Source organism: Rhipicephalus microplus, chromosome X, assembly GCF_043290135.1.
Source record: "Rhipicephalus microplus isolate Deutch F79 chromosome X, USDA_Rmic, whole genome shotgun sequence".
Lineage (NCBI taxonomy): Eukaryota > Metazoa > Arthropoda > Arachnida > Ixodida > Ixodidae > Rhipicephalus > Rhipicephalus microplus.
The window spans coordinates 88756518-88772999 of NC_134710.1; the positions used below are offsets into that span (position 1 = coordinate 88756518).

General features: G+C 43.7%; 1 protein-coding gene across 3 annotated transcripts in view; it reads left to right on the forward strand.

The window, feature by feature from the left end:
* The window catches only part of Rpi (Ribose-5-phosphate isomerase), a 90212-nt gene that overhangs the window by 55495 nt on the left and 18235 nt on the right, over positions 1 to 16482 (forward strand). Inside the window, exon 8 of one of the 3 annotated variants that reach the window (XM_037427376.2) lies at positions 2442 to 2776. The exons of the other annotated variants lie outside the window; for them this stretch is intronic. Within the exon in view, the coding sequence (XP_037283273.2) occupies positions 2442 to 2533 (92 nt within the window). The 3' untranslated portion in view covers positions 2534 to 2776. Of the gene's footprint in view, positions 1 to 2441; positions 2777 to 16482 lie in introns of those variants that run through there. 3 annotated transcript variants of the gene reach the window in all.

Sequence of the window (16482 nt, forward strand, 5' to 3'; positions counted from 1 at the left end):
TATTATTCATAAGACGTAGCTATACGTCACTTCCGTTCCCCCCTTTATTATAATGGCTTTATTTTCAGTGAAGTGGTGGATTGGTGATGGGGCGTAGTGGGATGTTTGCAATTACTAAGTAGTGGGCAGTTTGCAAAGGTGGAACTATTGATTGATTTGTGGGGTTTAACATCCCGAAACCACCATATGATTATGAGAGACGTGGTAGTGGAGGGCTCCGGAAATTTCGACCACCTGGGGCTCTTTAACGTGTGCCCAAATCTGAGTACACGGGCCTACAACATTCCCGCCTCCATCGGAAATGCAGCCGCCACAGCCGGGATTTGATCCCGCAACCTGTGGGTCAGCAGTCGAGTACCTTAGCCACTAGACCACCGTGGCGGGGCAAAGGTGGAATTATAGGCAGTCACATACAAACAAGGAATAGACACCGTGGGACAATCTATGGCTCCTTAACTCTCACCTCGATACAAGTACATGACCATCTTGCATTTCATATTAGGTATTTCTCATCAGTATTTGCTCTATGGTCATTTTGCATTTCATATTGGCTACCTCTCAACAGTATTTGCTTTATGGGCAGTGAAGTGGTGGATCGGTGATGGGCCGTAGTGTGATGTTTGCAAGGACGAAGTAGTGGGCAGTTGGCAAAGGTTTAACTATAGGCGGTCACGTACATGCATACAAGGGATGGACAGACCCACGCCTTTAGGAGCTTCTCCCCTAAAAAGGAAAACAGTATAAAGTTTGCAGTTAGTTTGTATATGAGAACCTGTTCGGCGATTTGACAATTTAGTCTTGAATGGCTTAGTGGTTTAGATGAGGTTATGTTATTTATTTTGGTATGTGTATGCTATTGTCTGGTGATTAGACAACTAGTACTGTCAAATGGGACTGTTTAAGTGACATCACAGGCAAAAATGAATGCTAATACGTGTGGCTGCTGCATTTTTGAAGAGATAAGGCAAGTTTGCCTCAAGTTTGGTGCTTAGCAAACCAAAAAAGTCTTTGGGAAGGATGGGATACCTGCAAACCTCGGGATAAAAATTGGTGAATATGCTACATTTGAGGGGAAAATGAAACTTGTTCTTAGCAGAATTTATTTGATTTAGTCAGTTAATTAAAATTCATGCAAACGTATAAAAGCTATATCCTGAACGAGCTACTGTGGTTGAAACGTGCTCATAATTTATGACTAGGGCATCGACTGCACCTAAAAAACCTCTATATATATGTACAGTGTTAATTTTTATGAAAGGAAACACGGGAGCGTGTGGCCTGCGCGCATTGGCATCTGCTGGCAGCGCGTTCATGTGGGAACGAGAGCAACCACAGTCTGTTTTCGCGTCATCTCATGGTGAGCAAAACAACCATTCGTTGCTGATATACAACAGCAAGATTGCAACTCCCTCCCCCTTGAAGGCGATTACGCGAGAGCCAGTAATCGCCTTGAAGGAGGGGGGGGGGGGGGGTTGCAATCTTGCCGTTGTATATTGGCAACGAATGGTTGTTTTGCTCACCGTCAGATGACGCAAAAACAGACTGTGGTTGCTCTCGTTCCCACATGAACGCGCTGCCAGCAGACGCCGAAGCGCGCAGGCCACGCGTCGCCGTGTTCCCTTTCATTAAAGTTGACACTGCGCACATCTGACCTTCTTAATTTCACCACAAGCCATCAAATTTTTTTAAAATAGTGTCGTCCTGATAAATGTGCTTGTGTTTTCAATATTCGTTAACTACTCAAAGTTGAATGTGAAAGATTCTTTCAGAAGAAATACAGTGCAGTTTATAACTTGCTGTGAGGGAACTTTCACTGGCAAGGTGTGTAACCTTGTGTCCTTTGATTTGTACAATATATATGTGTACTGTGACATCCTACAATGCAACAGTTGTACATTCGATGCACTAAATTAAGATATCTTTTCTGGTCATGCATGCCACTGTGATGCATCTGCTAATGAGCTGTTGTAGTTGTGCCCCACATTAACTTATTCCTAAGGGGACAAAATATTTTTAAGGACCTTGATATGTGAAAGAACTAAATTGGTGTTCACTCTTTTTCAAAAAGGCTATTCCTTTCTTGTGCATGTTGTGTTACTATATTTGCTTTCTTTCTGTTGTTTGGAGAGTTACCTGCAAGGTGTCTCAACAGTGCCTGTCTCGGCAACTCCTATGCGCTGCACAAGTGTAATGCTGATTCCTACAGATTCTTCAGCGTGCTACAATGTTATATTGGCCCAGTGTAGCAATTAGATTTCATCTGAGCAGTTATAGTTATTCTAGATGCTAACTTGAATGATAACTTTTTATGAGAAGTAATTGTTATCAGTGCTGCTTAAAGTTGTAATTAGCTGCTGAAAGTCTTTATTTTTGTTTGAACATGTGTGTGAATGGAAGTAATGCTTACTTGTATTGATATTTTTTTTTTTTTACACTTGCAGGTGTTGTTGAAACGGGCCTTTTTGTTGGTATGGCACACAAGGCCTACTATGGATTAAACGATGGCTCTGTGAATGAAAAGAAAGCTCCATGAAACAGTTTTTCCAACTTGCTATATTTTTTATATACATATACAAAATTTAATAATGTACAGTGCATAGGTTAAGCTTCAAACAGTTCCTGGCAGTGCTGCTATATTGGCTGCTAGTCAACTTTGCCAATTTCAAGTTGCTGTTTGTGAGATAGCCAGTGACACATGCTACTGGTGATCTTGCAATATTTTTGAGGGATCATTTTCATTCTCCTATGATGTAGAATAAATACCGTTCTTTATAAACTGGTGATGCTTTTGTCCTTAGTACTAATGCTAAAATTAATGCATGTGATGCCCACCCCCAAATCTAAGGTACTGGTTATTGTTTTCTTGTATGAATCTTGGAGTTGCAGCTCGGAATGGTTGATATGTCTGTTAGCGCTTTGTTGTTTGTGGAAAAAGTGACACTTTTCGGTGGTCCAACAATATAGTTTTTGCCATTAGCAGAATGCAGGTGCTCCTTCGTGGTTCAATGGTCGACGCCTCACACTCGCAAGCCATTAGCAGAATGCAGGCCATATTAAAGTGTGAAGTACCGATTGAAAGAGAAAAAAAAATCCTTACTCTGGTATTGTACCAATGAACATGTTTACTAACTTAACTGCAAAAAAAAGATACAGTAACTATATCAAATATATCTGCATTTGTCATGTTGAGCAGAAATTCATCAAGAGAGAGATAGAGTGAGAATTTTTTAGAAGACAAGAGAGCTCGGCCTGAGTTAGTTCGCTCTAGCCTGTTACTCTACACAGGGGATAAGGGGGAAAGAAAGAGGCATGAAGTATGATGGGGACAGCAAGAGGTGGTGTGTATTTACAGTTGCCACTTCGCATAGCACCCTACAGCCTAGTATCTAGTCGGGTGCTTTTGATGAAGTTTAAAACAGCCCTTGTAGCAGTTTTTAGCACTTTGGTCACTCATTGCTGACAGAATCTAGCTTTCATGAAGTGCCATTGTCCATCTGATGCTTGCCAACGTTGAAGTTGGCATTTTCCTTTGCGTCATGTATAGTGGCCAGTCGCAAAATATATGGGCTAATGTTTCGCGCACTTGGCAGTGCTCACAGTTCAAGCTGTCTGCACGGCCTATTAGGTAGGCGAGGTGACGAGTGAAGGCGACGCCCAGGTGAAGACAAGCATGTCTTCGGCTGATTTTAGCCGAAAAACTAATAGTCATATCGGCGTGTGTTTCCCGCAGGTGCTTGTTTCGATGATCTGGTGGGGACCAATAAGTTCCGCGCATGAGCGATCTCAACAATGTGTTGACGTCACCTCGCAAATATGGTACTTTGCCGTACATGGAAACATTGTATATACTGCCGCTCTTGCTTCGCTCTAGGCCAGTTAATTGCCAACCAGGCCGCAGTTTCCAGGAACTCATTGGAGTGTAATAAAGAGACCACTTCTGTGTGTTATGTGGAGTGCATGGACGCGATACAACAGCTCTACTGAGCTCCTCTGTGGCACACTCCGCATTGCGGTAAGTGGTGCAATGGGCAGATAGGCAACTAGCCATGGTCTTGTGAAAAATATAACTCCTTATGCTGCTGTTGGCTTAAGATGCCGAAACATAAGAGCAGCGTTTTTAATCTCCTGGTTGCCTTATATTTGTAAAAGAAGTGCTTTTTATATGATGGTTACCTTAGATTTGAAAAGGGCCCTTGAACCGCCTTCAATATTGTTTCAAACATTTCGGGTAAGCACGTGCGTCATGTGCAGAATGCCGGCCTGATCAACGGTGCCACACGTGGCAATGCTACAAGCCGCGGGCGCGCCACAAATTCCAAGAAACAATCTCGTAGCGGGCTTTGCTGGCCGCTCTAGTGAAGTGTGTGACGTCACCACGTTGAATCTGTTTATGCGGGGTGCTGGCGGTGTTGCAGTTGGTCGAACAAGAACCTAGACGCAGGCGCTCCTTGTTCTTCGGCGTGTTGCCCACGTGTGCGCGCTTCGGGAACTGCGACACACAACGCAACTGCCAAAATGGCTAGTGTACCTGCACAGTCCCGCATAGTGATCTGATAAGCGGCGTGAACTAAATTCGACAGTGTTTTGCGATGGCTTTAATGCATCAGTGTGTGGTGCTTGGCCGCGAGAGCGCTGACTGGGAAAACGAAAAGAGGCGACCGGTGTTGTCCCGTGATGCGTGATGTCGCCTTGTGAAATGCCCATGGCTAGGGCGCGTCCGAGTCGCAGCAAAATCAAAGTGGAATAGTGTTTCACGTGTTTTTGGGCGTCACGTAACTGTCCAAGATTACCACCACGACCTGGGCTGCTTTTTGGCTTCGGTTCGATTGACCTCATTGACCTACTTCGGTCACTGCAACCGGATGTAGACGGTGCTTTGAACAGTGCGTCAGCGATGACATACACCAGGCGAGAATGGGAGGAGAACTCGGCGAAGAGGGAAAAATCTCTCTGAGAGGAGACCAGCCGACGAGCGGAGGGTAGCTAAGGAAAGAGCAAAATGAGCGATCGCCGCGTTTCGCTCATCAAACGCATCTTACTCCGGTGTCACGGCACCGTTTCGAGAAGTTCACATGGCAAAGTGGTTCGTTGTAGACTCGCGCCCAACTTCCCCAACTGAAATGAATTTGGATCTCTCGGTGGGTGAGGGGCTGTTTAAGGCGCATTTCATATACCCAGGAAATTTGAAGTTGAAATCATTGATATCACGCTATCCATAGCATTGATAGGAATTGGTGCAAAACAGGAAGCTATTAAGGAGAGTGTAAGGGCCTGCAGCAGCCCTTTCTTGCATTTATCCATGTTGTTGTTGTTGTTGTTGTCCTATTGTTAGTGGCGCATACCTACTATGAGGGACTGGCCAAGAATCGAGTGGTTTTAAAATTTACTGTTCAGATTTGGAATGATGGAGGTATAACAGAAAGATTACCGATAGCCTAGGAAAGTGTGGTGCTTAATGCAATGCATACAAATATTTACATAAACGAATTTATTTTTAGAGTAGAGCAATAATCTGATTTTATACGTATATAATTATGTGGACATGCTAAGATACTGAAACTGGTTAATTAGTCCACCTATTAGTTTCATCAATATAGTCGCGGACGGCCGCGCATACTGTCGCATTAGGGAAACCAGAAATGGAAGCTTCAAAAGACAAAATGACAGGCAGAGATAAGTCCATACCAATACCACGTAAAGGTATTCCTAATAGGGTTTTTCGCAATGTGCTAAACCGCGTGCAGGTCAAAAAGAAATGATCTATTGTTTCCAGTTCATCACAGAATGCACACAGTGGCGAAGGTGCCTGAGCAGACCTGTGTTTATAGAAATTTAGATTTGGTACCCGGCAAGGCAGCCTTGTGATAGCTACTTCTTGTTTTCTAGTGTGGCAAAAGTTTCTTCGCCAGGGATACAATAAATGGCGATATCCTGTAGAGTTTGTTAGTGCTGAACCTTTAAAGACTTCCATAAGCGTGCGTCTGCGGAATCGAGCAGCAGTCACATAAGCGGGTGATAGACAGTGCGGTAGAATCGGTTCGCTGATTGACGACCTAGCTAAGGTATCGGCTATTTCATTTATAAATAAACCTTTATGTCCAGGCACCCAAACTAATCGTACTTTTCTCGAATGCGCAGGTACTAGTGCACGGAACGCCTTTGTTACGTGATTATCAGCACCAACAGAAAGTGCCGCACAGAGAAATAGGGAATCTGTTATTATGACAGCTGATGTAATTGCTGTATCTAACTTGCGTAAGGCGAGCACTAATGCCAGAAATTCAGCCACAAAAACGGGTATGAAATCGGGTAGTTGAAGCGAATAAATCCAATTTAAAATTGGGCTAAAATACCAACCCTTGACTTTTCGTCATATTGCGATGCGTCTGTAGCAATAATAACGTTCGCTGTAATACGGTGCAGGTGATCTTGTAGTAAACCATCCAAAATATTATGGGGAAGTAATTTGGCATTATTGGGAAAAATGTCGAATTGAATTTCCACCGGGGCTGAATTATCACGGCTCGGCATGATGTCGCATATACCTACGTTTAGAGGCTCCAGTAAATTTTGCACAAATATAATTTGTGGGGTGTGAAATCGTGGCCATCTAGCAGCAAAAAATGATTCCGGGGTGGAAATAAAGGCTGTTTCTGAATGTCGTAATGGTGATTCATAAATTCTTAAGAATGTCTGAACAGTCGGAAGGCAAATTCTACAAGAAAGCGGTGGTACCCTAGGTTCGAGATACAACACATTGTTGGCAACTGTTTTGGAAAGACCAAGGCATAAGCGCAAAGCTTCTCTTTCCAGAAGAATTAGAGGCCGCAACTTGTAAGCTGGAACTCCAGAGAAAAGTATACAACCAAATTCCAAAATGGGACGAATGTACATGCGTTATATCATTACCAATGTGTCTCTTCTCATACCTATGCGGTAGTTGCTTAGCCTACGTAATATGCCAATGGCCCGCACACCTTTTCCGGCGATATATTCGATATGAGGTCGCCAGTTAAGTGATGTGTGACAAAGTACTCCAATGTAATTAACAGATTCTACCTGTGGTATATCCTCATGATGGTAAGACAGAGATGTTCACAGGGTATTGCAGCGGGAAAACAAGGAGGGCACATTTACTCGGATTAAGTAAAAAGCAGTTGCCATCGAGCCAGCTCTCCAATATATTAAGGTAAGTCTGCAGCCGTTCATATAAGGTCTGAATGTTATCTGCCATTGCAAAAAATGCGATATCGTCTGCATAAACATAAGTTGTTATATCCTGTTTACGTGGAATGGTGCTCATCAGTAAATTAAATAGCACCGGGAAAAGCACCGAGCCTTGCGGTGCTCGCCTCGTTTGGGTATGAGTAGATGATGAAAACCCATCTTTAAAACAATAAAATTTCCTGTCTGCAAGAAAATTGTGAACCCACGCTACTATGTATGATGGAAAATCAAGGTATTCTAATCGATCTATCAAAATACAGTGCTCCACGGTATCGCATGCTTTAGCGATGTCTAAGGTAACTAAAGCTGCATATTTTTTATGTAGCCGAGCTAACTGAAGTCGACTTTCTAAATCAACGTGGGCATCCCAAATTGAACAACCAGCCCTGAACCCAATTTGACAGGGACTTAGAATTGACCTCATGGTAATAAGTTCATTAATTTGTATATTGATGATTCTCTCAACCAATTTCACTAAGTTTGATGTCAGTGCGATCGGCCTTATGTTAGTCAACGTGTATGCATCATTTTCATTATTTAGCAACAATACAATTTTGGCAAGTTTCCATTCTGTAGGTATCCATGCGTTCCCTAACGAATAATTCACTAGTTCTAGCAAAAGATTAGGCGATTCCTGGGGTAAACATTTCAACATGGAGTTTTTAATCCCATCTGGTCCGGGAGGCGTCCTCCGTAAGCATAATACTGTCTGACTCAATTCAGCTAAAGAAACTTCTGGAAATTCATGCAAGTTTACCAGAATAGACTATTGAGTCTATTCTGGTAAACTTGCATGAATTTCCAGAAGTTCCAGTGCCAAAAAATTAGCAGTGGAGCGGCGTTCTAAACCTTGCGCTATGTCTTCTAGAGAGGTGTTCATTTCTTCCGGCGTCAAGACACATGACTGCAACGTTAAAGGTGCTGGCAGTACTTTTCTTGTCCGAAGATAAGCGAACAAAGCACGCTTATTTTTTTATTTAGAACGATAATCAAAATGTCTACTGTCGTATTCTTCTTTCGCGCGGTTCACTGTACGCCTAAATACGCCAGCAAGGAATTGATAGTCCTTCCAGTTTGTTGGGCTCTGATTATGAAGTTTTTTCCAAGCGGCTTTTCGTCTTCTATAATCGCGCGTACACTCATCGTTCCACTAACGAGAGGAGGATCGTTTATTCGATGGAATAGAAAATTCGGAATTTTTTCTAGATCCCTCCAGCATTGAACCAATCGTAGATGCAATCTCTTTAGTACTGGCATTTTCAAGCTTGGAAATGGCAGAACGGAGCCAGGCTTGAAATTTGCTATGGTTGATGTATGTGCGTTTTGGCTGATCTAAAGATATTGTTGGACAAGTAATGTCAAAAACTACAGGAAGATGGTCGCTGTTAGTTGCCGAATCCAGAACAGCCCATGACAAAACCTTGATTGCATTGGAGCAAAACGTTAAATCCAATACTGAGCTAGTTTGACCTCGGACAAATGTTACATGATCTTCATTCAGACAGGAGAGGTTGTGATCAATAGTCCATTCCCACAGTCGCCTACCACAAAAATCTGTCCTTATACCCCAAGACAAATTATGTGAATTGAAGTCTCCTGTGAGTACAATTTCCTGTCTACTTGCTATCAAAACGAGATTTTTGGAGAAATAATATCAATATTAAAATTATTGCAAAAGTAATGTAAGTCGGTTGAGGCTGAGAATATAGATGGCAGTTCTACTGTAGTACCCTCAACTGACCTATGGTGTTGGGCGCACCGCAGAGGCGCATGTCGCGCCCTTGTTAGCGTCTTCACGCGAAATAGCCGATTCCATGTGCAAGTGCCTTGAAATTGAAATCATCGTCACTCAAAGGTATGTAAAAGGAACGTTATCGTCATTAAATTTGTATCAATAATCTGTTCCCATCAATGATCAATGAACTTCCTATCAATTATCTGTTCAGATGAATCAGTATTGTAAAATTTTATTTTGCATACGAAATCTCAGTACTATGGATTTTGAGATGTTGAAGTACGCTCCACCACGGTGATCTAGTGATTATGGTGCTCCAGTGCTGACCCGCAGGTCGCGGGATCGGATCCCGGCCGTGGCGGCTGCATTTTCGATGTAGGCGAAAAGCCCACGGTTCCTGTCGCTCGTCAGCCCTAAGCGCAAAATATATTTGAGTGAGTCTGAGCGAGCTCCACAAGTTCGGCCGACCTGTGGGGATGGCGTAGCCCCGCTATCCAAACTGCTCATTCACCATAATTTGGCCGGGTCACAGAAATCGAACGAAAAATGTGGATGCCACAGGGTTGCACCATTTGCTTCTTCGCAATCATGGCAGTCCTGATGGTATGTGGAAACAACCAAAATCCAGGTTTGCTCTAAACAACACCCTAGTCTGAAACACGAGAAAATTGGCAAATTAAAACAAGTGAGTTAGAAAATCTGATTACAGTAATTGATTTTCTTAACTCAGTAGGTGTTGTAATGGGTCATAAACTTTCAGGCTCCTTCGCACATTTGTGAGCTTTTCGCAGAGTCTTATTATAATATCTCTGCCTGTTGCTTATGACTTCTGTCTCTCTCAGATTGTTAAGATATTTTAGGCAATACACAGGTGACTATAGAACACCCGGTAGTGTTTTTGGATGTAACCTCCTGGAAAACACTTAAGAAGTTCTCTGAAACCTGAGGTACCATAGAGCTTGTATACAGTAGCAGATGCATGAAATACAGCAGGAAAACATCCAGGAGCTATCCCTATGAGGCTGCCTGGACCGCTAAAGCAGCGCTTGCAGAAAGCTCGCATCGTCCCGTTCATGCAACAGGCTTCTCGCCGCATCTGTGCACGGTCTGACGCGCAGTTGGCGCAAGGAGCTTGGCACGGTGTGTACGCCAAGTAGGCGAAGCGCTGCACGCAACTAGCCTGTAGACAATCGGCTCCTTGCGACCCTACCCTGTCTCAAAAAGCTGCGTCTGTTTTCGCTAAGTAACAGATCGCGACACACATTTGTCGCGGACAGCCGATTATACCCGTTTCGTAGATATGTCAGCCGCTGCGTTGACTGCGTATCCCGGACTCCGCAGTAGTCTCGAAATGCTTTTTGGTGTCGCCACAGCGTGCCATCGGACGGTCGTGCGAGAGTGCCAATCTTTTTTTAACATTGGCAAAAAAAAAGAAACGGCTTCGTGGTAGGCACTTCATGCAGTATTTGCTATGGCACTGTACTTATTCCTTATTTAGTGGTGAGGGCACACGTAAAAAATGCAATTTAGTACTTCTTGGTCATAGGTGTGCGCGCGGGGGGGGGGGGGTGCAAAGCCAGCCCCATACATAGACATAATAGGGAGGGGGACCCTGTACACGCTTATGCACTTAATGGTTAATGCATACTACTTTAGCGTGCATTTGACAGCGTTCCCGGTAGGTTCTCTGCATTGATGTACGTATTAACGAGGTTTTACTGTAACGAGCTTCGAATGTGGGGGTGCGTGCGATGTACGAAGTTCATGCTGCAGCTAGCTTGTTGGGGAAATATCCTTCACTATCTTATGTCACCGCTTCTGTACATAATCCTACTTTATTATTTTTGGTGCTTATTTTCTGGCCTTGCCGCTTCTGTATAAACGATTATATAAACTGAGGCAACATTAAACTAAATTAAAACAAAATTTTCTTCCTCTATGTGTGTCATGGAAAGCCCGTGCATGCTCCAAAAACAGAGGCAGCTGCTCTGAAAGCAGATTTTGCCTGCTCCAATGGCTGCTCCAAAATGCTGGAAGGCATTCCCACCACTGTAATTTACGCCTGTCGAAATACTGACCCAGGTAATAGTGGCTATCGGCCTCTGGGTTCGGGTTTGTGCTTGAAGGAGGTGCCAGGACACCGCTAGATGCTTGTTAACGTGTGATGCGCGGAACGATAACGAACTTATATCAATCGATAATGGTTTGTGATGTCTGTAGGCAACCATCCGATCTCCTCTAAAGCCTGATTTCAACATCAATAAAAAACACGTTTCGATGACTAGTTAATGCCTGTAAAGCGTGCTTTGCCGCACTATTATATATTGCGTGGGAAAACTTGGTTTGCAGCAATTTGGTTTGCGTGCACAAATGACACGGGGCCGCATGCAGCTGATAAAACGGCCAGTGCAGCGAACTATGCGGCAGTCTACACCACCAAAGCAAGGCTGGCGCAGTAGTGGCACGTGATTCAGTGGTAATGGTTCACGTGATCAAAAATTAAAGGCGTGCAGACTATGAACTGTTACGGTGTGTGTACGCCTGTGGAGTGTCTCACCGGCCCCGAAAAAAAAATGACTTTACTGGCAGAAGATAGTCTCAAGCTCTTCCGATCAAGACCAGCTACGGGCTGTCCAGAGGGTCCACAATGGTGCCATAAGGCTCGGCCTTTCGGTATGGATGTGGACGCGGCCCGCCTTTGTGTGAAATAGCCACGCTTCCCGACTCTTAATACAATTTTGGGATTAAATGGAGTGTTTCATTTGTTTTCTTTTCTTTGATTTTTGTATTCTCTGTTAGGGCATTTTTTTATTTGCCCGCCCGATACAATTGGTCAGCCTCAAAGCATCATCATCATCATCTTCATGACCATAAAAGTTGTTGAGGAATATAATTTCTGTTGAGATATGGCGTAGTGGCGCCCAGGGAAATCGTCTTGCTATTACCAAGCGTTTATCGACGCCGTGAGATCAGCAAGAGACATCAACGCCATTAAGTTTCGGATGTGAGCTTCCTAAAAATAAATTTTTTACGCGATCAAAGACCTCATGTTTCAGCGACTGGTCCTTGCCCATAATGCGGGATTAGTCGCCCGTTTAAGAGATGTGTGAAAAAAAAAAACTTGGTTTGTAGCTTTGTAGCTAGTCAAAGAAAAACCAGGAGCAGATTTTCTGTCGGGGTAGGGTGTAAAGGGAAATGACGTTCTTATTATCAAGTGTTCAAATGCACCGTGAGATTAGTCAGGGATATTAACACTATAACTATCCTGACGTGAGTTCAATAAAAGAGGAAAGGATGATGAACGTTTATTTCAAGAATCCAGCGTCTTCGGTGGTGCGGGTTTCTCGCATAGGTGTCAGCCAGGAGCCCTTGGGCTTTGGCGGCGTCCTCGGCCTGTCCGATAGCCAATCTGAATCTGCGCTGAGCAGTATGGAAGCAAATAATAAGAAAAATGGAACGGCAGAGTTTTTAAAGAACGGTGGAAAAATTAAAAGGGGTAATCTGTTTGATAATGCAGGCGAGTCGCTTTGATATTTGAAGACTGGGCGAACTCCCTGAGAATAACAGTATAACGGCGTAAATATTCTCAATTGGAGAAGGCAGCTGTGCGTTACAAAAAATCCAGCAATAATTTAACATATTCTAATGCAATGCGATGTTAATTATTTACCTATACAAATCGTTGTGAAGGCTTGAGTCTGTCACAAGCTCCGGTTTTCCAACCGGAGCTTGTGACAGACTGTGCGGGATGTATTAACGCGTCATCGGCTGAAATAAGCATTATACATTTAGAACACTGGTAAAAAAAAAGGGGGGGGGGAGATGAAATTGTTGGAACAAGAGTCGTTACAGACGCATATATTATAAAAACAGAAACTGACACTACTGCAGTAGAATGCAGTCACTATAACAGATGCTGCGATTGTAATGTTTAAAATAGCACTGATTATAAAGAACGGGTTAGGTAGGATAGTGACCGAACCGGGTGTCAGTAAAGATAATCAAAATCATGCTTTGAATGAGTAGCAAGATATGGTTCAGAACCTCAAGTGACGAACATCTGAGAGTGCGATGAAAAATAAGATGCAGAAGAGAAATGTAATGTTGATATCTTGGCTTAAGGACGCGCTATTATCAGGGGCGTAGGCAGAATTTGGGGGGGGGGGGGGGGGAAACGATGCACTTTCCCGATTTGTAGTGGTATCCAGCATGCTGATGTGGTCAAATGCCATTTTGTGCTCATATACTATGACAAAAGGAAGAAAAAATCGGGGGGGGGGGGGGGAGGTACGAACCCGGTGAGCCAGTGCCTGGGTACGCCACTGGTTATTATTAGCCTCTATACTTGTGCCTCTATTAGGCCGCGTTCACACTGAGCATTCCGCCCGCCGAAAGTGCTCCGAATCCGGTTCGGTGGCGGCGAGATCCGCCGAAAGGGCCCTCTCCGCGCCGATCGCTCTCGGACCGATTTTTGCGGCGTCTGCCGCCGAATCGGTCACCGCGGACCAATAGGAGCGCTAGTCAAGGAATTTTGAAAAATGGCGGCCAAGCCCTACTCACTTCTTATGCCGCAGTGCACGCAACTGAATGTTGAAACCAACGGGAGTTTAACCTACTCTGTGCCTACTTCGCGTCCGTATTTCGTGAAAGATGTGACCGAGCTTGTTGCGGTGTTGCAGAGCAAAACGAACCCGCCAACGCCGCTGGCGTCTGTGTTTTTTTCTGCTCTTCCTGCATTACAAGACAGCCACTTGCCAGCAAAGTAGGCAGTACTGTCTTTTCTTGTTTCCTGCGTACGAGAATCGTCGAAGTATATACACCATCGGATAGCGTAGTGGCGTTTGCGAGCCGAGACAACAACCGGGTGACAGCGCATCCATCCCGCGTTCGCCCCGTAGTAGATGGCATATTCGGCGGCGCGGGGCGCGTCCAGTGCGAACGACGCTGCGTTTCGGTGGCAGGGGAATTTCGGTCGCTGTAGAAAGCGGATGTTTCAGTGTGAACTAGGCTTTAATCTTTATACTTGTGACACAGACAGGTGGGCAGTACCTTACAGCTACACCGAATGTATCTAATAGTCACTGGCGTACCCACCGGGTTTACGTTGAGATCAACGTGAATATAAAAGTAGTGACGTCACACTCCGTTTCCGCATCTTGTTAGTGGGCATTTATACTATAAATGCCAGCTAACAAAATTACTTTAGTTTAGGTTAAAAAATAAATGCCTTGTGTTATTTGGAATTTGTGCGTGCATGGTGGTTTTATTGTTTTACCAACATTGTTAACATTCCGCACACTAATTAGGAAATTTTATTTCATATTAAAGCCCCACCGCGGTAGTCTAGTGGCTAAGGTACTCGACTGCTGACCCGCAGGTCGCAGGATCAAATCCCGGCTGCAGTGGCTGCATTTCCGATGGAGGCGGAAATGTTGTAGGCCCGTGTTCTCAGATTTGGGTGCACGTTAAAGAACCCCAGGTGGTCGAAATTTTCGGAGCCCTCCACTACGGTGTCTTTCATAACTATATGGTGGTTTTGGAACGTTAAACCTCACAAATCAATCAATCAATCAATCAATCAATCAATCAATTTCATATTAAAATTAGTATTTGTCATTTCACTCGTGAGCAGAAATAATCCTAAGATTTACTTTCAATGTACTGAAGGAAAAAAAAACGTGTGAAGGTAGTTATGGTGTCGTTCTTGCCGTTTTTAGGATCGTGCGAAATATTAGAAATTCTTTGTATTGTATTTTCTGACTGTCATGTAACTAAGGCTTATTTTGTGACTATGTTCCTGAAGAATGTCTCATCGGCAACGTTATGTATGTCTTAAATGAAGAAATGCGTCCACGCTTTCTTACAGTGCTTTCAGGCCCTTATATAAGTTATATTGTATATCTTATCGCATATAGACTCCGCCCCCCGCACCACTTTGTAATGATGACTGGGAAAATAATGACATTCATTAGTTCGATTTAACTACACCAGTCACACTCATAAACACTGAAATCTTAGGCTCGCTCATTTGCATGAAAAACTTGGTTGGCCCTTCTACACTTCCATCGTCTATTTCCGGCATTTATTTCTTTCGGTAATCATACTGACGACCTGGCTTGTTGTCAAAAATTTTAGGGGCGAAGCTCCTTATGGTCGAGGCTTGTCCGTTGGCCTTGTGTGCCATAGCTGCCGCTCACGATGATGATGGTGATGATGAAGATGAAGAAAAAACACGTTACAAACCACACATTCTCTATCTGCCATCACAGTACAGCACATGCAAGATACCCATGGTATGCCATGACGGTGACGCTTATGACGATGATGATCATAGACAACGACTGACATGTGCAGTAGATGACGTCTCAATAAGCTCTACGATGCATTTCGTGTGACTGGAAACAACCACCAGGGCAACGTGCTCAGACCTCGTCTTTGCCAACTTCAGGCTAGATTTGATACCACAAAGCAGTAATAATGAAAGCAAAACGAAATTCACGCCTCAACACATTATATAATTTATGACCAATAACCATTGCACACCGCTTTGTCACTAATTTACATGCATGAGCGGTCGGGTAATTTACTGTAACACCTAACGATACCACTGCTTCGCCCACTCATCATTATTAATAATATGCTGTGTTTTTTTTTCGGGGTGTGGGCTCTTGCTGAATGCCCTGATTGTTTGAGAAAAGCACCTATTTTCATTGTTTCCATTTTCACTGAAAGTGCCCCTTTTGGCTACGGGCCTGCTGACTACGGTTAAAACTGTGTAAGAATACGTAGATGTCCGAAGATCGAAATCGACAGCCGGATCGAATAGCAGTTTCAAAGACAAAACAACCTTCGAGTATTTAAATCGTAATAAAATGAAAAGTTTATTTGAGTCTGCGCGGGAACAAACCATTGCTTATTTGGCACTTGTACACCCCTCGTGACGCGACAAAAATACATCTGGCGCGCGATGGCATTGAGATTAATGTTAAGTAGGAGATCACTACGTCTCAGACGCATTTAGTGTGAAGCGTAGTGCTCGGAATTAAAAGGCTACAACATCTTGCTCCGTTTTGAAGGATTTTAAAATCATGCTGTGATAGAGATAAGTTGCACCTCCATCTCTATGCCCTCGAATCGATAACTCGAAAGCAAAGATATCAAAATAACTTACATGAACTTCCATTTAAATCGGACTCTTCGTGTAGGCAGCTTCTGTTCAGGTTCAGTTACGTTCCGGGTTTTTCGATTCGGGTTCGAGTTTTGTTCTAGCGAACACTCTGGTTCGAATCCGTTCGACGCCCTTATTTTAGGTGCATTAAGAGCGTTTTTAACGAGTACTTGTAATAACGAACGAACAAACAAACAAATGACAAAAAGTTATTAGAGGAATGGGAACACTATTTTGATAATCAGTTCACACAGTGACGTACATTCTATATTGCATAGAAAGATAAATGTGCAATCAAGTTCTCGCTTGATGTTGCCTCACTGTGGAGCAAGGAAGGAAACTTGGGAGTCAA